The sequence below is a fragment of the Nothoprocta perdicaria genome, unplaced genomic scaffold, assembly GCF_003342845.1.
Source record: "Nothoprocta perdicaria isolate Ctin4 unplaced genomic scaffold, notPer1 scaffold_299, whole genome shotgun sequence".
NCBI lineage: Eukaryota > Metazoa > Chordata > Aves > Tinamiformes > Tinamidae > Nothoprocta > Nothoprocta perdicaria.
The window spans coordinates 127,411-146,356 of record NW_020455531.1 but is presented as its reverse complement, the minus strand read 5'-3'; the positions used below and the strand labels follow the sequence as shown (position 1 = coordinate 146,356).

The window sequence follows — 18,946 nt, the reverse complement described above, 5'->3', positions numbered from 1 at the left end:
AGCTGTAAGGTCTCTTTTGAATTGCTACTTGGTCCCAGAAATCCTTAAATTGATATGGCCATGATAAAAGATATTATATCACTGAAAGGGTACTATAAAATATTACARAAACTAAGAAATAATATCCCAGCTTTCAGAAAAAATGCTAGGCTTCTAATGCCTAAATTACCCATATTTGCCACTAGAACAATACAAAGATATTAAAGAAGGTTTACCTTTAAGAATAATGCTTGCAAYCTGAGAGAACCACTTAGGTATATCAAGTATCATAAACGGTCTTTCTAAAAATGAGGCTGTTACAGTAAAAGCATCCTAAAATAACAGACTATGGAAGCCAAGGAGTCAGGAAACATAATATTTTTATCTGTTAGAAGTGATAATAATAACATAATTTTATAYATACTTACGTACACAGAAAGCATTGCAAATATATCAGGCACATGTATTAGGAAGCTAAGCTAAAGGATTGTAAYACCATAGGACTAGGTTCTGCAAATCTTACATTCACCCCATCCTTACTGCAGGTGTAATTCAGCAGCAGTTTTGCTTTAGAGATGCATGCATCACCTTCAGTGCATGGTACTTAGTGGCTGCTCACATGTCTAAGGGAAGATGTAGTTTCACAACACATTGGCCCAGTAGCAAAGCCAGCTCATGAAATATCCTAGCTACTACTCCCACTCTCTCCCAACCACTGCTACCCCCCACATCATTATTCATCACCCCCTCAGTCATGTCTATATGACTAGTTGTGGGGTCAGACCAGGACACAGGTCACAGAACTGACCTGGGTTAAAAATAACGCCCCCAAAAATGCAAGGGATTATTTTTGACTTGGAACATTTGAAAGATATGGTTTATGGTGTGATGCCATGAACAGTTTTAGTGACACAGCTGGTGTGGTGGCAAGCTGAGACAATGGGATGGGAACAGTAGGGGAGAGGCCGGAAATCCTCAAGCCAGCTTCACTGCCATGCACGATGGAACTACGCCATATGGCAAAGTTTGCAAAATCTGGTCCTCTCTGCAATTCCCTTTGGCATTCTTATTTGGGTGCTATTATTACTGAAGTTTTGGGTACTTACGCCATGATGCCCGAGAGATGAAACATTTCAGCTGTTATGTATGACAAATAACTGTACAGGAAGACAAAAAGTGGCTCAATCACTCGGATTTTATGGGTGAAACGGGTGGTAAATGCTGCTACAAATCCCAAAAGGATTCCAATCAATACTCCACCGATCCCCACTATAAAGAAGTTAGCAATCCCAGCGAATATGTCAACAACCTTAATTGTGCGCATCTGGCAGAAAGACTTGAACAAATTGTACAGGACCTATGGGAAAAAGAAAGCATGTTATGTTTCTGAACTTTTCTTAATTTCCCTTTGTGTCATTGTGTTCCTCCATTTCAATGTTGGACTTTGCATTTCTATATCTACTTCAAACTCARTTTTGAGATATGATGTGTACCTCTGGCATACCATTTGTCATTCATAAATATTAGGGTGATTTACAAAAAAAAAAGGGTAAATACCATTATACTATTTTTTGCAGATGGGGACAGAATACTGAGGTATCATTCTGAAGGCCAGAAGTACAGTCATAAGCAGAATCCTTATCTGGACGATTCAAAGTCCTAGTCAAAGCTCCATCTATATKCATTAAATTTCAAACTCTAATTTCTTCAGTAATAATCAGAGAAAAATCAGATTACTTTGACATGTGTTTGAGCYACAAGACACCAAGAGGTGAAGTAGTAATCAGACTGTAGATCTACCTGGCACATGGGGAGAGCACAGAGGCTGCCCCAAGGAGTGCAAGAAATAAGGCATTCATGGAGTGWTTTTTCTATGATATACTAGCTATTAGGAGTACAGTGCTTTAAGGATTTTTCAAGTTGTGGATTGCTTCTAGAGATTTGGATTTATTTCCCATTAACAGACCTATTTTCATGTATTCACTTTTGAACTGTTCATAACCACATTCAAGTTCACATTTCTCTAAAGTTCAGTGCTCTGGTTATGACAATACATTCAGAAGTGAAAACAGCTTATTCTTAAAGAAATCTCTCAACTGAAGATCTATTAGGGAGATTTAAGCTTTGCTGGCTGGTGCCCACATGCCCCCAGCCATGTGATACCATGAGGGCTACAGAGTCCCCTTGGACACATAAAAGCTTGGTCATATGCACCTCTTCCTGTCAGGACTCATAAACACTAGAAATGAAAACCAGGTTCAGAGACCAAGCCAGCAGTGTTGTTCTTAATAAACACCACACTAGTCAGCCTGGAAAGCRTACAGAAGTTAAACTTTTGCTTTCCTTCTGAAAGACTTAGTAAACCCAACAGGTTCCTCCCACAGAAATGTTATTGAGATAGCAATGTTTTATCGGTACTTGCATTGTGCCAACATGTACATATTGAACAGTGAGTGGAAAGGATTTGTCAAGTTAGCCGTCTTGTTCTCTCTCACAAAAAAAAAAAAAAAAAAAGGAAAAGAAAGAAAGAAAAAAGAAAATTGTAGAGCTCTTACTGGACAAAATGTCAAAGGCTTACACATGTAGAAGTCCTCACTAAAAATTAATAAATATGAAGATACGGTTTATTATGGGTACTTTGGGCTAAGTGAAAAGAAAGAAATGAGAAAGAGGAGAAAAAAATATATATATCCCAGTGCAAGCATGAGAAAAAAAAGGTCAAATCAAACCTAGCAGCATCAAAGAGCAGGAGCCAGGGTTATTTATTTCATAAGAATGATGAATTCATGACAAGTCTACCTGGGAAAAGTCTCAGTGTTCACCTGTGAAAACCCATTCAACTTTCTGCGGTGAGACAGACTCCCTTGTTAACTTGTCCTGTGAATGACTGGAAAGTTTCATAGTAGGTTCCAATGGTTTTCAAACTGTCATGAATTTATACAGAGAAAATATATCAAAATAAAGCCAATTGACAATAGCTGTGCTCATGTTGGTCACTTCACAAAGACCCTTCAGTTCACAGACTCCCAAGGCTCCATGAATCACAGCCTGAAGACAAGCACTATTCTTCGTGTCAAGCAAGCAGAGCAGTTTCCCTGAATCACTTCTTGGCACTTATGACTACACCAGCGTTTTGTTATTCTTCAAGACACCTACGGAATTTGACCTTGCAGAATGATCATTTGGTATGTATTAAGGAAGATGATTATTTTCTCTAATTGGAGTTAAATAGCCTTATTTATATTTTAAAAGGAGCTATATAAATATATATGCAGGAAATTTTCTGAAATAAGGCCAATCAGAGCTATTTATAAAGAAACATATAGTTTTGACCTGTTCAAACAGCAGTCTTTCCATAATATCCTCTCATCTTCACAGAGAAGTGTTCACCCTGCAGATAGTTATAATGAAGCTGTTGCTTCTGCATAAACTGCTCCACAAACCTTTAGTGTGCTGCCATAAGTTATCTGAAAGCAGAAAAACAATGTTCTCCTTTGTACCTGGGTTCAAAACCAGGCTGCCATACCAGAAACAAGGACTACGGCATGTCATGAACATGATTTAATCATGTTCTTATTGTTCTTTATGTACACTAGTGTAAATCAGATCATAATCAGGTTCACTCCCCTTTTGTGCTAAAGGTTTTTAGAATAAAGTTTTATAGTTTAACAACTCTTTAAGCTTTTAGGTGTGTTAAACAACAGCAGCACTCATCATATTTTGTAATGCATTTGGTATGAGACTTTTTAAAAGTTCAAGATCTGCATTTACTCAGTGTCCTTTAGCTGAACTCCCTGAAGGTTACACCACAGAATATAGTCACCAATATTTTTTTAATCTTTTGTCAGTGTCTCTGCTCTTCCTAGACACTAATTGCTTATTTTCACCAATTTTCAGTTACTAGCTTTTATTTCTGAAATTGCTTTAAAGTACTCAAAAATAATGATTTTAGAAGAGGCATAATACTGAGAAATGCTGTAATGTTTTCTAACATGGGAATAGTGTTATTATAATGACAGTGGCTCCCTCATGATCTTAAGCCCAGCACTGGCATTTGAACTACTAACACTCAACTTCAGCTGTGATCTTGCCAGTCAATATCTTTGTGCTAATTATCGCTGAAGCAGTCTTTTGATAAAGCACCAAACCAAAAATGAAGCATTATGTCTGACTAGCAAACTTTGTCCTCATTTAAATTCAGCCTCCAAAATTCCATCAGTGGATGAAATACGTCATGCAAATGCATAGATGTATCATGAAGTGTCTCCTGAATGACTGCATGAAGGATGGCACAGYGATGAATCCAGATTATTCCATGGGAGAAGTGCAGCAGAGCCTGCATTCCTGGCCAGGCAAACCTTGCTTTATCTATAAAATGAAAGTGTGGTAGCAAGTTTGCTGAAAGGCAACTTCTAGATGACAATTCTTTCCTAATAAATGCTTTTATTAGGAATGGAAAGGTACAGTGAGCAGTAGAGCAAGAAGAAGGGATTAAAATATTTAGCAAGAACATTTACTGAAGCCATGCCATTCTGCACTGCACATCTGATAGCCTCTGTTTTTCAGACAATGTGGTGGCCAAGTGTTTGAGGATGAGAAACTGAGCAACTTTCTGCTGACTGCCAGTCCAACTTCAGCTCCCTTCCTACGCTGAACCACATCCTACCTAACCCATCACCAAGAAAAYTGGCCCAGTTGCATCGTGATAGGTAAGAAGGTAAGGTTTTTTTAAGGGCAGTTCACAGGAGAATTGTGTGATTACTTGGGTCACATTTTAAGCAAAATCACATGATTACAGGTGTGCAAAACCATAACAGGGAGACATTAGCAAACCAATCCTTAGCATGTGGTAACCACTTGATCTTCTGCCAACTACCACTTTTATTCAGTAGCCTGGAAGTATGACCAAACATACTCCAGATTCCTCTTATTCCCTCACAAATATATGCAGGATTGGTGCAACAGACTCTTCAGTATGTCCTCGCAGGTCAGTGCATCTGGGCATAAATTCTGTGAGAAATGACTATATTTACAAGAAGGCAATGATGATGCCTATAGGAAAACTGTATATTATGGTTATTGATACATGACACTGCCTAAAAAAAATCACAGTTTGAAGTAATCCTTCCTTGGRCAAGGGCATGCACACATACTTCCACTATCAAAATACAAATTGCTTGCAAATTTTGCTGGACTAATTGCACTTCTAAGATAAAGTGATTGATTCTGTAGTCAGAAAAAGAAATTTTGGGGGGAATATCCACAAAGAAAGAGCTTTATATTAAGACAAAATATTTTCCCCCACCTAAAAAAAAAAAAAAAAAAAAAAGGTGAAAAGAACTCCATTCCCCAAGTAGTCATTAAAACAGATGGGCAGAGCCATGGCTGAACCATGAAGTCAAATACATCTCAATATTTACACCTTAGCACAAAGTATTTTTCATCACTGGATTAAACACCAGTATAGGAATGAGAGGCAGTTTCAGCACTGAACTAATGTGAAAAAATAGTCTTTAAGAAAAGCCTGTAAGAGAATATGTGTTTCMATTTGCTGAATAACAACAGAATCAGATGCTAAGTGTGAAGCTTCAGAAGTGGGAGAAAAAAAAGCAGCATTCCCAAAGAAGCAGAAGAAAGAAATGATCAGCTCAGATTAAGTGGGCGAGATATACATGTTAGTCAAGAAAAGTCATAGAAAGTATAAAACTGAAGGACAATTATGCATGGGCAGCCAGCAAGAATCCAGAGACAGAGACAGGGAAGGTATGGACCCAGCTCACAAATCTTTGTGGCATATGAAAAACTGGATTTACATGGCTCATAAAACAGAAAGCATGAAAGGACATAGTTAACATAGCCAGGACTTCAAGTAAGGTATGGATAAATGAGAGTAATGTTCCAGACATGGTGTCACCAGGTACAAACATGGGGCACTGGGAGTGTTAATGGAATTTGCAGATTGCTGTCCTCAGGTCAGCACCACAAGCCCTGCTAAGCTGGTTAATGATTAGAAAAGACTACCTCCAGGTAGCTGTCCTATCTCAACCGTAGCCTGAGAGAAATATGTTGGTGCTCTCCATGTAATTCCAAATAGATGGGCACATGCAGAAGGTCTGCACCAACTGGACATGGGGCTTGTGGCATCCCACAGATTCACTCAGGCTCCCTATGCACATCCAGGGGCTGTGCATCTGTGTACAGCATGGCCATCCACACAGGCCATTTTTCTTCTTCTGCTCAGATATCTCTTCAGGTGAGAAAAACTTCTGGTCTAAGAYTACTGAAGCAACGGAACCCAAAGACAGCAAAACTAAAGAGATCAGGTAACAAAATGACTAGAGAAAATATGCTACCATTACACATTAATGTGGTGTAGCCTGAACGACTGTAATTCCTAGTCTAAAGTTTAGAGGATTGCATAAGCACAGTAGCATTCATTGACTTCCTTCTTCTAGCAAACTCCAATAATTAAAGACATATAGCACAGTGGCATGCAAACATTTTTTATCATTTATTAAGTAACTTACCACAGTTATAGCATCATTCAGCAAAGATTCTCCAAACACCAGGATGTAAAGCTGCTCATTGACATGAATATTTTCAAAAACCGCTAACACTGCCACAGGATCCACAGCGGAAATGAGGCTGCCAAAAAGCAAATTCTGCAGCAATGTGATATCAGTTAAACCAAATGCACTGATCTGGCAAATTCCAAAAAGTGAAATCCCGATGCCAATGGCATTCCAGAGCGTGCCTACCACCGCATACCAGAAGATGGTACCAAAGTTCTCAAAGAAAAGACGAGTTGGCATAAAATATCCAGCGTCGAGTACAATTGGTGGTAAAAGATACAAGAAAAAAACATCACTGTTCATTACAGGTGGGGACTTCTCCTGTGCTCCAAAAATAATCCCACCAAGAAGCAGTCCAACCAGAATAAGGAGACAGCTTTCAGGTACTATGGAGGGCAACTTGTGATAGAGATGGAAGCCTTCAAAGGAAATTCAAACACAAGAAAGTGAAATAGTTATTTGTACAAAATCCAAAAGACTATGCTGGATTCTGCTATCTTAGTCTCTATAGTGAACAAACAGTAATCAAAGGGCAAGTACATTTTTGTTGCGAAGACTGAAATGGACAATAGGTCAAGATAAATTTACCAGTTAGGGTTGTTAGTTCAACTAATTGAATGGACAGTCCTTTCCTGCTAATAGCTAAGCCAGCTGGAGCAATTGGTTGCAAAGGCTCTRTTCACAACGGCAATTTTTTTTCTGCAATATGGAGTCCTGCAGAAAGATATTCCCCAAAGACTTTTATAGTGCAGATTACATCTATATAGGGGAAAAAAACATACTAACTACTTCTATCTTCATTCACACCTTCACAAAAGAATTTTAGACGTACAATAATTTTGTTTTTAGATGTCTTTTCTCAAAGGTAYAGGAATGGTCATATGTGACCAGCACCCAGTGACACATTTCCTCTGTGACCTTCCTACAGATCCAGCATTTTTTTWAACTTCACTGGGGCCTCCCAAACTGCATATTTTCAATTAAGCAATGGCAACTTGTGTCATTTATTATTATAGTCTTTGCTTTGTATTATATGAATTATGGTAGCATCAATACTCTGCTAAAGAACTGTACGAAGTATTGACACAATAAAAAAGATTCTGAATGACTTCATTGTAGAACAGTGCTTAGTGTGATAAAATTCTGGAAACTGTGCAGTTTTGATTTTAAGATTGCAATTAATTTTAGAAGTTGATTTTTTTAATTGATACAACAAGCATGACTTTTGTAATTAGAGGAAAAAATTCTAAAGAAAGTTACTCTCACCAGTCCAAAGGAATGGTCAACCTTATGCACCAAGGTCACATTTCAGGTCCTGGAGATGACAATCTTTTCCAGGCTCCTCCTTATCTATATTTAGCCTACATAATTATATAGAAAACTCTCCACACCCACAAGATCCTACAATTCCTGACTAACTAAAAAGCATTTTAATTATTTTAAATGAGAGCCACACAGAAACACTGGGTGTGGCATAACGGACATCTATTTCAGTAAAACTATTTCAGTAAAAATCACAGCCACAGTCGAAACAGTTAAATCAGTGCATACAGGGTATTTAATACCAAATTTCCCAATTTCAGTCTTTTGTATCTTGTGATATCTATTTTGTTAATTCTCCTTTCATCGTAGTTTTTGTCCAGGAGAGAGAAAGACTCAGCTTATAATTAGAAAAAAAAAAAAAAAAAAGATTAGGAAGGACAAAGGGGAGATACATACAGATTATATAATTATTACAGCTTTAAAAATCTTTCACATACAGATTCTATAATTATTACCACTTTAAAAGCTTGAGATGCATTTTTCTTTTATGGATGAATACACATTTTTTTTTTTAAATACTTATAAGCACAGCCTATGTGGCTTCTTAGAAGGACTACCAAATTTCCATCATCCTTCCAAACAGTAATCACCAATATTCACTTGGCTGTATAGAAGAGGTCGCATTCCTGAAGACATGAGAATTTAGATTTGGAGACTTAACTCTTCACCTTTCATCCACTTTCACATAACTATTTTATGACTTGCATTCGTTTTTGCTGTGGCAGGAGGCCAAAATTTCCCACACTGTGACTCCTGAGTAGTTTCTCCTGCATAGGTAAGCAGGCTTTGCTAAAATAAAAGTTTTTAGAAGTCTTTCCATAGAATAATAAATCATTTTCTCAATAAAACTGATAAAGAGAGGATTTTTATTAATGCAGTTTTTCAYGGAAACAGAAACACCCCAACCAGTTCTAATACAAAAACAATGAAATGCTAATTATGAAGATAAAATAAAAAATCCAATGCTTCCTTTCCTTCTTTAAAACACACAATTTGGAAAGTTTCATACCCTTACAGAGCTTTTGGGGATTTACCTTACCTGTAAAAATAATGGAAAGGCTTCTGCAAAGTTGTATGTTTTTTACCCATGCAATTTGCTCCAAAACTCCTAAACAGAACCTGCCTGCCTTCATAAAAGGCATTCACAGGTGATCTTAAGATATGAGCTGTGGTTCCCTGATTAAGAAACTAGTAGAAGCCAATACACATTAAGTGTCACCCTGCAGGATGAGAGACATGGTCCCTCTTTGCTGGCTCCATAGGCGTGTGGCCAGGAGCCCTGCAAGGCCCGGAGGGAGAGCAGACCTGGGCTGGGAACGCGGATGTGTTTCACCCCAGGCTATCACAGTCTGGCATGGACAGCAGCCCTGGGAGTGGATTCCCACACCACGTGCGTGCTCTGACCACTGCTGAATCTGAACCAGGACCACAGCTGCTTTCAGATCCTCTGACCRCTGGTTCCTGGCCTCGGACTACGCCATGATCCAGTTTCAGACGGCATGGAAGATGGCCTTTGGGCATGAGGGCACTGGCCTAAAGTGCAAATGCAACAATCCTCAATTTAGAAGTCCCTAGAGTCCCGCTCTCCTACTTCTGAGGTGAAATTCAATAGCATGTGACGCTCCTAATGTCACTGTCAGATACATTTCTGATTATACGTGAGTTTTCCAAGGATATTTTCAGAATTCTGATGCTGAACAGTTTAAGCCTTTTTTTTTTTTTTTTTCCAGGGGGGAACTGTAGGAAGGATGTTGGCTCACTGGCTCATGTTTCCAGACAAAGCATTTCTAATCATGCATTTGTGATTAAAGGTGGGAGCCATGGGAACGTGGATGAGTTAGGCAATCTTTTGTAAATTTAGTAGCATAAAGATTAAGCAAAACTCTCCCCGTCTTACTGTCTAGACACCATGGCATACTTCAAGTGCACTGAATCCTACCTATACATTGATAGAGTCCATCAGTGTATTGATAACAGATCTTATTACAGTATCACCACACAAGATAATAAATAACTAGAGATAGTCAGAAAGCAACTATTCCTTTCCAGGCATCTTTTGAAATTTCTTGTTTTTTTGTTCTATGTGGGAATAAAGAGCACTTTCTTTAATGTTGTATATCTTTGTGAAGATGTGCCTTGTCAAAATGTTTGTTTTGCTTGACAACTAGCTGCACATTTCCTTTCTCAAATTCTCTYTCTTGCTCTAAGTCGAGCCTGCTGTGACCCCATCACAACCAAGATCTGAGAAACATATCAGATGATAAATACTCTGCTGAAATTAGTATCTCTTTGGAACATTTCTGCTTCAATGAAATTCTATTTCCATGAAAACATATTTGTCCAAAAATATACCAATCAGGTTATAAAAAAGTCTTGTAATATATTTGTCTTTGGGATTCTTACATATCGCAGGAAGTATTAATAAATTTGAGCATGTATTCTGAAATCCTTGCAGTTGGAAAGGATTGAGGCTTAAATTCATGAAGGTTTGCAGTGTACATCAATGTGTACATGTCCAGCATCTAGCCCCAGAAAGGAATTTGCAAAGCCAGACTAAGCACCTAAGGTAGTGCAAGAGCCTCCCCATGGATTTCATGCCACCTAGTCTGACATGGGCAAGATGCCTACACTGCCCTGCACAAAATTGTGAAGAGAGGGAATGTGTCAGAAAACCCCAGGCCTATCCTAAGCCTATGCATCATGAGACAGGCCGCAAAGCCCCCTCCATCCTGTTGATTGCATAGGAGAAGGATGCGGCAGAACCAACATTTCTACATCTCAGTGGTTAGGGAACTATCTATCTGGGCCATCTTTAATATAAGAGAGGGCACAAACGAGCAAAAAAGTTAACACTGTGGGAATGTGCCCTGGGAGCAATGAGGGCCTGTCCTGGGAAGGTGTGCCTGACGCAGGCACAGGATAAGGAAGCGCCAAAGGAGCTCCAGGAGCAAGAACTGGGCGTTCCTAATTGCAGTCTCGGAGTCAGGGCCCCTGCAGTGAGGTGTGGTGAAGCTCAGCACTGCCGCACCTAGGGCCTCTCTTGGATCCGGCCCTTAGCGTTCAGTGCACACTTAAAGCAAGCAAGATAATGCCCTACATTAACAACATCCATTCTTGCTGGGTCTAACTGAAAGGGTCCAAAAAATCAAACCCATTTCTCCTTGTTCACCTATTCTCCATATTCAAATAAGCTGGCTTATTTGTTATACTACAATTAACTTAGAAAATAGTCAGTCGAGTTATCTTTTTTATGTTTTAGATGCCTATGCACTAGCGAATCATTGTGATGATTAGAATGGATGCAGTCCTACAGAAACTGTATACTACTGTGCATGCCTGTATGTAGAGAATTTAAACAGTTTCACTGCAATGTCTTATAAAAACAAATCAGTTTCATTGGTCTTGCTATAAAACCTAAATTCAGAATCTTCGGTATTTTTAGAATATTATTTTAATTTGGCCATGATTAATTCTTTATAATTCTTTCATATATTCTGGTCATAGCAATTGTGCATGTTTCATGTGAACTCCATCCTAATTCTGCAAATGCCTAAATACATACTCAAGACRAAGTAGGCAAATCTCAATGCATCTTTAATGCATTATCTGCATCTTTGCAGGATGCAACATACAGTATTTCTGCAGACAGCAGTGAAGCTATAAGCAGTCACTTGGATGCTTGRGCATCTCATCCTCAAGCTTGACACTGGTGGTGATTGGAGATGACTTTCAAGTGTGTGTTTAGGCAGAATCAGAACTACCTGACCATCAGCCAGAAGGCGACACATTTAAATGGGAGTCAAAGTTTTCAAATTTCATCCAGGTGTTTTATCAGAGCAAACATGACCATGGTTTTCACTGAAATCTGTGCTACAAAACCAGACCTCTCAATTAGACAAGTACTTGTATACCTTTTCTTTAGTTCCCACAGCTTTATTCTTGAAATTATCTTTTAGTTAATGTCCAAAGTTCATCACATACRGGGATTTTTATGCACATTGCTGGTATGCCTTTATCTGATTTTCTTTACAGCACTCTACAGGACCACTGTTTCAGTCTGGGGCATAGAAAACTAATTAAAAACACTGTATATAAACTGCACAAAATGCAACTATGCAATACAAATATTTTCCACATGAGGGAATAAGCGTCCCTTCTTACTCACTCAGGTCTGTATTTTTTTAGTTTTACGGTGCACAAGTGACTGGTGGGAAAGCGCTGCGCGGACGTTTCCTCTCCTCTCATTAATGCTTCCCATCGATCTGCTGCTATGTTATGGAGCTGTCATCATACCCGGCGTTATTTTAAGAGGAAGAAAAGAGCGCTCGGCTGACAGCTGGGAAGCGTCCGCCCGGCGCTCGCCGAACCCTCGAGCGCGGCGCGGATGCTCCGCTTTGGGGGCACCAAAAGCGACCCCGTGCCCTCGCTCGCTTCGCTTTCCCGGACAGGGAAAGCGCCTTTTCCCGGCCCCTGCGGCGCTGGGGGAGGCCCGGCCGCCCTCCCCGCCGGGGGTCCCGCCGCCGGCGCGGCCGCTCACCGATCTTGGCGAGCGAGGCGAGCAGGATCCAGAGGGTGATCTCGAAGGGGATCTGCACGTGCGGGTAGTCCAGCGTGAAGACGTGCAGCCGCGTCTCCTCGAGCGCGCCGCCGCTCGCCGCCGTGCCGCCGAGCCCGGCGCCCATCGCCGCCGCCTCGGGCGGGCGGCTCTCGGCCGTGGCCGGCGCCTCGGCCGCCCGCGCCGCGCCCAGCGCCGCCGCCAGCGCCAGCAGAGCCGCGGCCGGCAGCCGGGGGCCCCCGCCGCCCATGGCGCCCCCGCCGCGCTCGCCCTACGGCCCCGCGCCCATCCCGCCGCCGCGGGCACCTGCGGCCGCCGGCTCCGCCTCCCGCCCGGTGACTTGCACGAGCGCCGGCCCCGGCCCCCCTCCCCGCCCCCGGCGGGGATTGCGCGCCCGCCCCGCGCGCGACGGCCGCGGGGCTCGGGGGGCTGCAGCGGGGCCGCGCTGCTGCGCGGCGGGGTGCGCGGCCGCCGGCCCTCGCCGCCCGGCCCCGGGCCGGCGCCACGGGCTCTGCCGCGTGTAAAAATAGCCCCGGAGGATCCGTGTAGCGCCCGAAATGGCTGGAAGGGCGACCGCATATAGGCTTATTCACGCACCTGTGTGCATGCGTGCACTTACAGAATCTGCGGAGTTAACATGCCCCGTACATAGCGCRTGTGCATGCCTGCACTTAAATATATATATATAATATATATATATGCGCACATTTCCTCTATCAAATATGGGATAGAGGCAAATATACATCTGCTCCTGTATAAATTAATTTATAAATTAATTCTTATAAATTACTTATAAATTAATTCTGCCCCTGTATAAATAAACAGAAGATTCTGCTCCTGTATAAATTCTCTTAACTTAGAGAACTTAAAGGAGATACTCGGTRTCAATATAAACATATATGTGCATGCATGTGATATGTATTCTTGGTATATGGATGTTGCCTCTGTCAAATAAAATAGGCAACATCTTCTTCCTGTTAATTAAGAGAGTTAAATTCTGTTAACTTAGTTATAAAGTACAATAAAAAAAATATGCATACGTGTAAATAAATGAACACATATTCATATATATACACACACATAGAGGTAGGTTGCTTGTATCAAATATGATTGGCAAAATCCTGCTCCTACTGAAGGCAATGGGAACTTGTCACTCATTTCAGGAATGCCAGAAKTTCGTCAGATAATGCCAAGCATCAGCTCTCTCCGGCTCACAGCCATGATTTTCTCCCGACTTCACCATTTAAGAGTAATACGGTATTCCAAAGCTCAAACCAATAAAAACTTTATAGCATGCCATTCTGCACACCTGTACAGCAAACCATATCATGCATGACAGTATGTTGCTTAAAGTGAAAGGAAAGCCAGTAGGAAGAGCTTTTCTTCCCTCTCCTCCCCCCCATAAATGGTAGAGAGTAACRAGCAAACACCTGCTGTTTTGGAGGGAGTCAATTAGCTGAATATTTGTAGCTGCCATTAACCTCACAACCTAAAAACAGTGTGCTAAGTCTGTTTTCGTGGTTTAAATTTTAAAATTTAATACCAACAAAAGATTTTGATATATTTCATCTATGAATCAATTCAGAGAACAGGTTTGAATTTCTCAACAGTGTTCAGGTTCAGCAAAGCTGAACATTGTCAACTCTGAGGAAATTCCTCTTAAATGGAAAAAAAAAACCAAATAAAATAAACAGATACAAGAAGAATCCTTGATTCCTGAAAATATCTGACAGAATATTAGAAGAAAAATTCAGCCTTTCAGTGAAGGATGCAGCCTGCTCCTTCACATGCAAGCCAAACTCTAAATCATAAATTTAWCTCCATCGATAATCATAGGGTTTGTAAAGAACCTTGAATGTTCAATTTTATGACCTTTCCTTCAGGTGAAGAAAGCCTTTCTGAAAAATATTGTTATGAATATTTCAATACATGCACGTTCTAGGAACAGCAGAGATCCTTTCTAGCTATCATCTGCTGTGGGTCTTCAGAATATTACAGTGGTACAAGCATTATCTCCAATGGATGTCAGCAAGAAAGCAATGGAAAGAGCAAGTTGATCAAAGCCACTGGAACTATAATTATTTATATTGTGCCATGATCTCACATTCTTTAACACTGCCTCATAATCCCCTTCTGTGCTGGGAAAGTCCATGCAACAATCACAAAGGTAATATGCTATAGAACTTCAGTGCTCATTGGAAGCAGATTTAGTGAGGGCCACTGCAGTATAAGAGGCTGAAGCTATTGCAGGTTCTCACACATCATTTGTGGCTCATGGTTGCTACCAGACCCATGCAGTTGAATCTCTGCCTTTCCATATCCCCTAGGAGTCGAAGGGGTTGAAGGCTGGTGTAAGGCCTTGAAAGTCAGGAGGAGATTTAGGGGAGAGAGTAAAGTAGAGTTTAATATTCTTATTGGCTCTGCTCCACCCAMATCACATGGCATGATAGTGACAGTGTCCAGTGTGCCACCACCACTCATGCCCCACCTGACCCTGCCGCTATCCATGCAATAGCATGGAGAAAAATACATCCAAGCCCTGGGGCAACATGGGAAGGGCAGAGGGGTGCCCACTAAGCCAGTAATGTGCACATGTCCCCTGGCTCTGCAGTGTCTCATCCGGGCTCTGCCCTACAGCTCAGTGCATCTGCTCTTACTCTGAATGTGTCATGGCTGGGTCACTCCACAACATCTCCATGATGATAGCACAGATGGAAAGCAGGAACATGGCCCTCATCAGGCTGCAAATAATGCCAAGCAGGCTTTCCAGCGGGACCCCAGGCAATGCCTCAGTGCCCACTCTGTACCATGGCACCTGCATCATGCCTCTAGTGTCAGTCCTCGGCTTGGTGTGATCTACAAGACCCAGCGCTGACAGCACCTCATGTCACAAAGGGCATGTCACTTTATAAATTAGGATGGTAACATAACATAAACATAATTCAGTTCATGTTTTAAACTGTTCATTGATTGCTGCTTCTAATTGCTACCAGAGCGAGGAATTACTCAGGATACCTACAATGTGCTGTTTGGGAAAGAGCTGTCTCTAGACACACTGGATGTGTTGCCAGGTTGTTAATATGGGTGTCATGACCCATCACAAATTATGACAGTGTAATCTTCCCTATAAGAGGCATAGAATCATAGAATCAGAGAATCATTATGTTTGGAAAGGACTTTCAAATAATCATGTCCAGAATCATGACCACCATGCCTGCTAAACCACGTMCCTAAGTGCCTCATCTACATGTTTCTTGAACACTGCCAAGGACGTTAACCTTTTCATTGTAGGTGAGGATTGGCGTTGCAGGGTTTTATGTCATCAGTTAATATTAATCCAGCTTTATCTACATAATAAGAAAAGATCTATCCTTATTATCATTTAGATAACTGTTTTCACAATGAAAAAAATATACAATGATCTAAACAAATGAGAATTTTCACTGTATCATAAATTCAACCCCATTTTAGAGACTCTCTAAAAAGTATGTGTTGTAACCATATTTGCATTTTTGATTTTCTGACCTTTCCTTGATACCACGGGAACTTTTSTGGAAAATGCCATAGTGAATGTTTCATGAATGATTCATTAAAATGAATCTTCTAGGAATAATGTCATAGCTACTCAATAGTTATATATCAAAAACAAAACAAAACAAAAAGATAATTGAATAAATATTTTTCTATGGATATATTAATAGATATTTGTCCATAATTTTCACCAATGTTTTGCTTTGATAGACATTTCCAGCAAATGGAAAAAAAAAATGACATTATGACATTCTATTGCTGACATTTTCTTTTAATAGAGATATAATGCAGYGGAGCTTTTAAGTTGTTTTCTGTTTGAATTTTCTCTGACATAATCCAAACAGCAGCATTGTAAAATCTCTGTTCCTGGTTCAAAATAAAGCTATAAATGTCATTCTTCTTCCTACCCATGCCTTAAAAGGGACACAAAGGTTTTCTTCAGATTTCCTCTAGAAGTTTAGTCCAGAAGACTTAACCATGGATCATCTTGCTAAAATAAATTAGTGTTACACTAAAATAAATTCATTACAAACTATAGCATCTCCACTACATCATAGAAAAAAAACTTTTCCAGTTACCTCAAGTAAAAAATGTAGTTTTAGGTAGGAAGCAGGTAGCCACATGGGAATCACTTGGGAATACAGAGCGTGTGTGCCCATGATACTCGTAACAAATATGTTCAAAGAGTTATGAGACAATAGCTAGCAAAGAGGTAATTATGTGTTATTCACTCATTTAAAAACACCTCCTGCATTGAGAATTTGAGAATTAGAAGCTATAAGCATACTTCATTGACAGCTGTCTGTATTTTGGAGGGGGGAAGTGGGGCATTCACTTTGCACATTATTTTAGCTAACATTTCTCAAAATATTTTTTCCATTAAGGCTAACATGCTCTTTATTAGGACTACATAGTCACCTTGATCATGTCCCTATGTCTTTAAATCCATTAATTAGTGAAAGAATACCTCATCTATAAAGCAATTTATTATATGAAATCAATAGACCATTGAAGATTTCTTTTTCCACAGACTTCTCCAGGACTGCCTAGCAACCTTCACCATAAACCACATCTACTGGAGGTTTTATATCTCCCTCATACACTCACTTTAATGACAGCAATTTAGCTGTGCAGATCTGAACTCTAGTGAACCATTTTATGGTCCTTACTGTGTTAACCGTTGTGTCCACACAAGCTTTGGTTTTAAATCAGAAAGGACTGAGAATGAGGACATAGATACCATTGGCCGCCTAATCTGGCAGAGCTCARGGAGTGGCAGATGTAGGAGACTACACCATTTCAGATGTGGGGCACCAAGAAAGGAAAAAGAGAAAAATAGACTCTCTCTGCAGCTTATGGGCAGCCACCTCCCGAAGGGAGCAGCTCATCTGGTTAGCAGAATAATTGCACCTACATAAACACTTTCTAAACGATTTCTCCTAGGGCCTTCCCAAGCCATGCTATGTGTACACAGACACAGGTCAATGTGAGCAAGCAGCTCTAACAGGTTCAGCCAGGAAACTCTGGCAGCCCATTTTATGCCATATGCATCAAATAGCAGAGAGATTTTTGTAGCGCTGCAGGGTATCGGAATTGAGTATCACCCAGGAGGAGAAGGGGACCCACCGTCAGCTATTGCAGGAAGGCTACACAATGTCTCGGGCTTCAGGTGTACAGTTACATCCCAGGAAAGCTAATAACCCATTAAGTTAATTTTTGCCATTCCTTGAATTACAACTTTGCTCATTCAATTCAGAGCAACACAGACAAAATCACGAGGCTATGACTGGAAGGGTTTTGTGCTGTTTTTCTTTTCTTTCTTTACCTATGTACCAGGGGGTCACCATATCACTGGAAAATGACTTTGTTGGGCACATTGACCAGAAACCCAGAACTGGGGATGACAGACTGGTTTCCATCCCTTAAGGACTAAAACAATCTCATTGTTTATTAGCTAAGCAACATGTTTAATATTTAAACTGTAAATTCCTTCTTTAGCTTATTCTGCACCAGGACACTTAGGCGTTGACTGATTTTTGAGGCCATGTCCTCACACTGGGTGTCAAAAATAGCCACTGTTCCCAACTTTACTACCTGTCACTGCCAAGAATGCAGAAATACTTATTTAAATGTTTAACTTCTTATTTTTTTGCAAAAAAAAGTTTAACAAGTAAGATAATGTCTCCTCTTTCAGTCTTACAGTGGTATCATAAAAGAGAATAGGAAATGTCTCTGCTTTTAAACATTTATAAATGTATATTTTAAATGTTTATAAATGTATGTTTAAATGTTTCCTTATGAGTTCATGTGTTGGAGTTAGGGACTCAATAGCATGCTTCGGTGTTATAACCAACAATTATAACTCCGGCGAAAATGGATAAGGGTCTGAACACAACAAAGGGCAAGGTATAGGCTGATCTGGCCCTAGAGACCAGAGGCTCTCTGATGAGCTTCATTTCCCACTCCCCCTTTATCATTAGATTGATGGCAGAAGCTTGTTGAACTTATGGTCCTTTCAAAAATGTTAAGCTGTTTATTTTTTTTCCATGAAAATTTTCATTTTAAGAGTTACRTTGCTTTTCAAGTAGTTCTAAAGCAAGCAAAAATGTTTCCAAGGTGTGTGCTGTTCTGAGACAAATGCCTTATTCCCAGCTTCTCTCTCCTTAATAACCAGTTACTCTGATCCAGGAGCTTTCTTCTGTGCGCTTGTGTTCAGTTTACAAGCACAGCTTAAAACCTGATTCCACTTTCACTGTGATGAGCTGTTTTGCACCAGCACCACTGGTTAGATTTAGGCCCTTGCTAAGTGCTTTTATAGGAGGACTCAGACCATCAAAGGCATTTAGAAACAAAAAAAATCTCTTGAAGTGTCTTACAGGAGGCAGTAAATGATGCAGTTCAGTTTAYAAACCGTAGCTGGAGTTGTTATGCATATTTGAAAGGTACAGAGAGCTTATCCTATAGTCCCTTTCTCACTTGTCCCCTT

General features: G+C 40.4%; 1 protein-coding gene across 1 annotated transcript in view; it reads right to left on the bottom strand.

Annotated features, from left to right (window-relative positions):
* Nucleotides 1-12,571, bottom strand: part of SLC9A2 (solute carrier family 9 member A2) — a 30,284-nt gene extending 17,713 nt beyond the window's left edge. The window contains exons 1-3 of the mRNA XM_026041881.1: nucleotides 12,412-12,571; nucleotides 6,507-6,970; nucleotides 1,086-1,336 (exon numbers count right to left, since the gene is read on the bottom strand). Of these exons, the coding sequence (XP_025897666.1) occupies nucleotides 1,086-1,336; nucleotides 6,507-6,970; nucleotides 12,412-12,556 (860 nt within the window). The 5' untranslated portion in view covers nucleotides 12,557-12,571. The remainder of the gene's footprint in view (nucleotides 1-1,085; nucleotides 1,337-6,506; nucleotides 6,971-12,411) is intronic.
* Nucleotides 12,572-18,946: the final 6,375 nt, after the last annotated feature.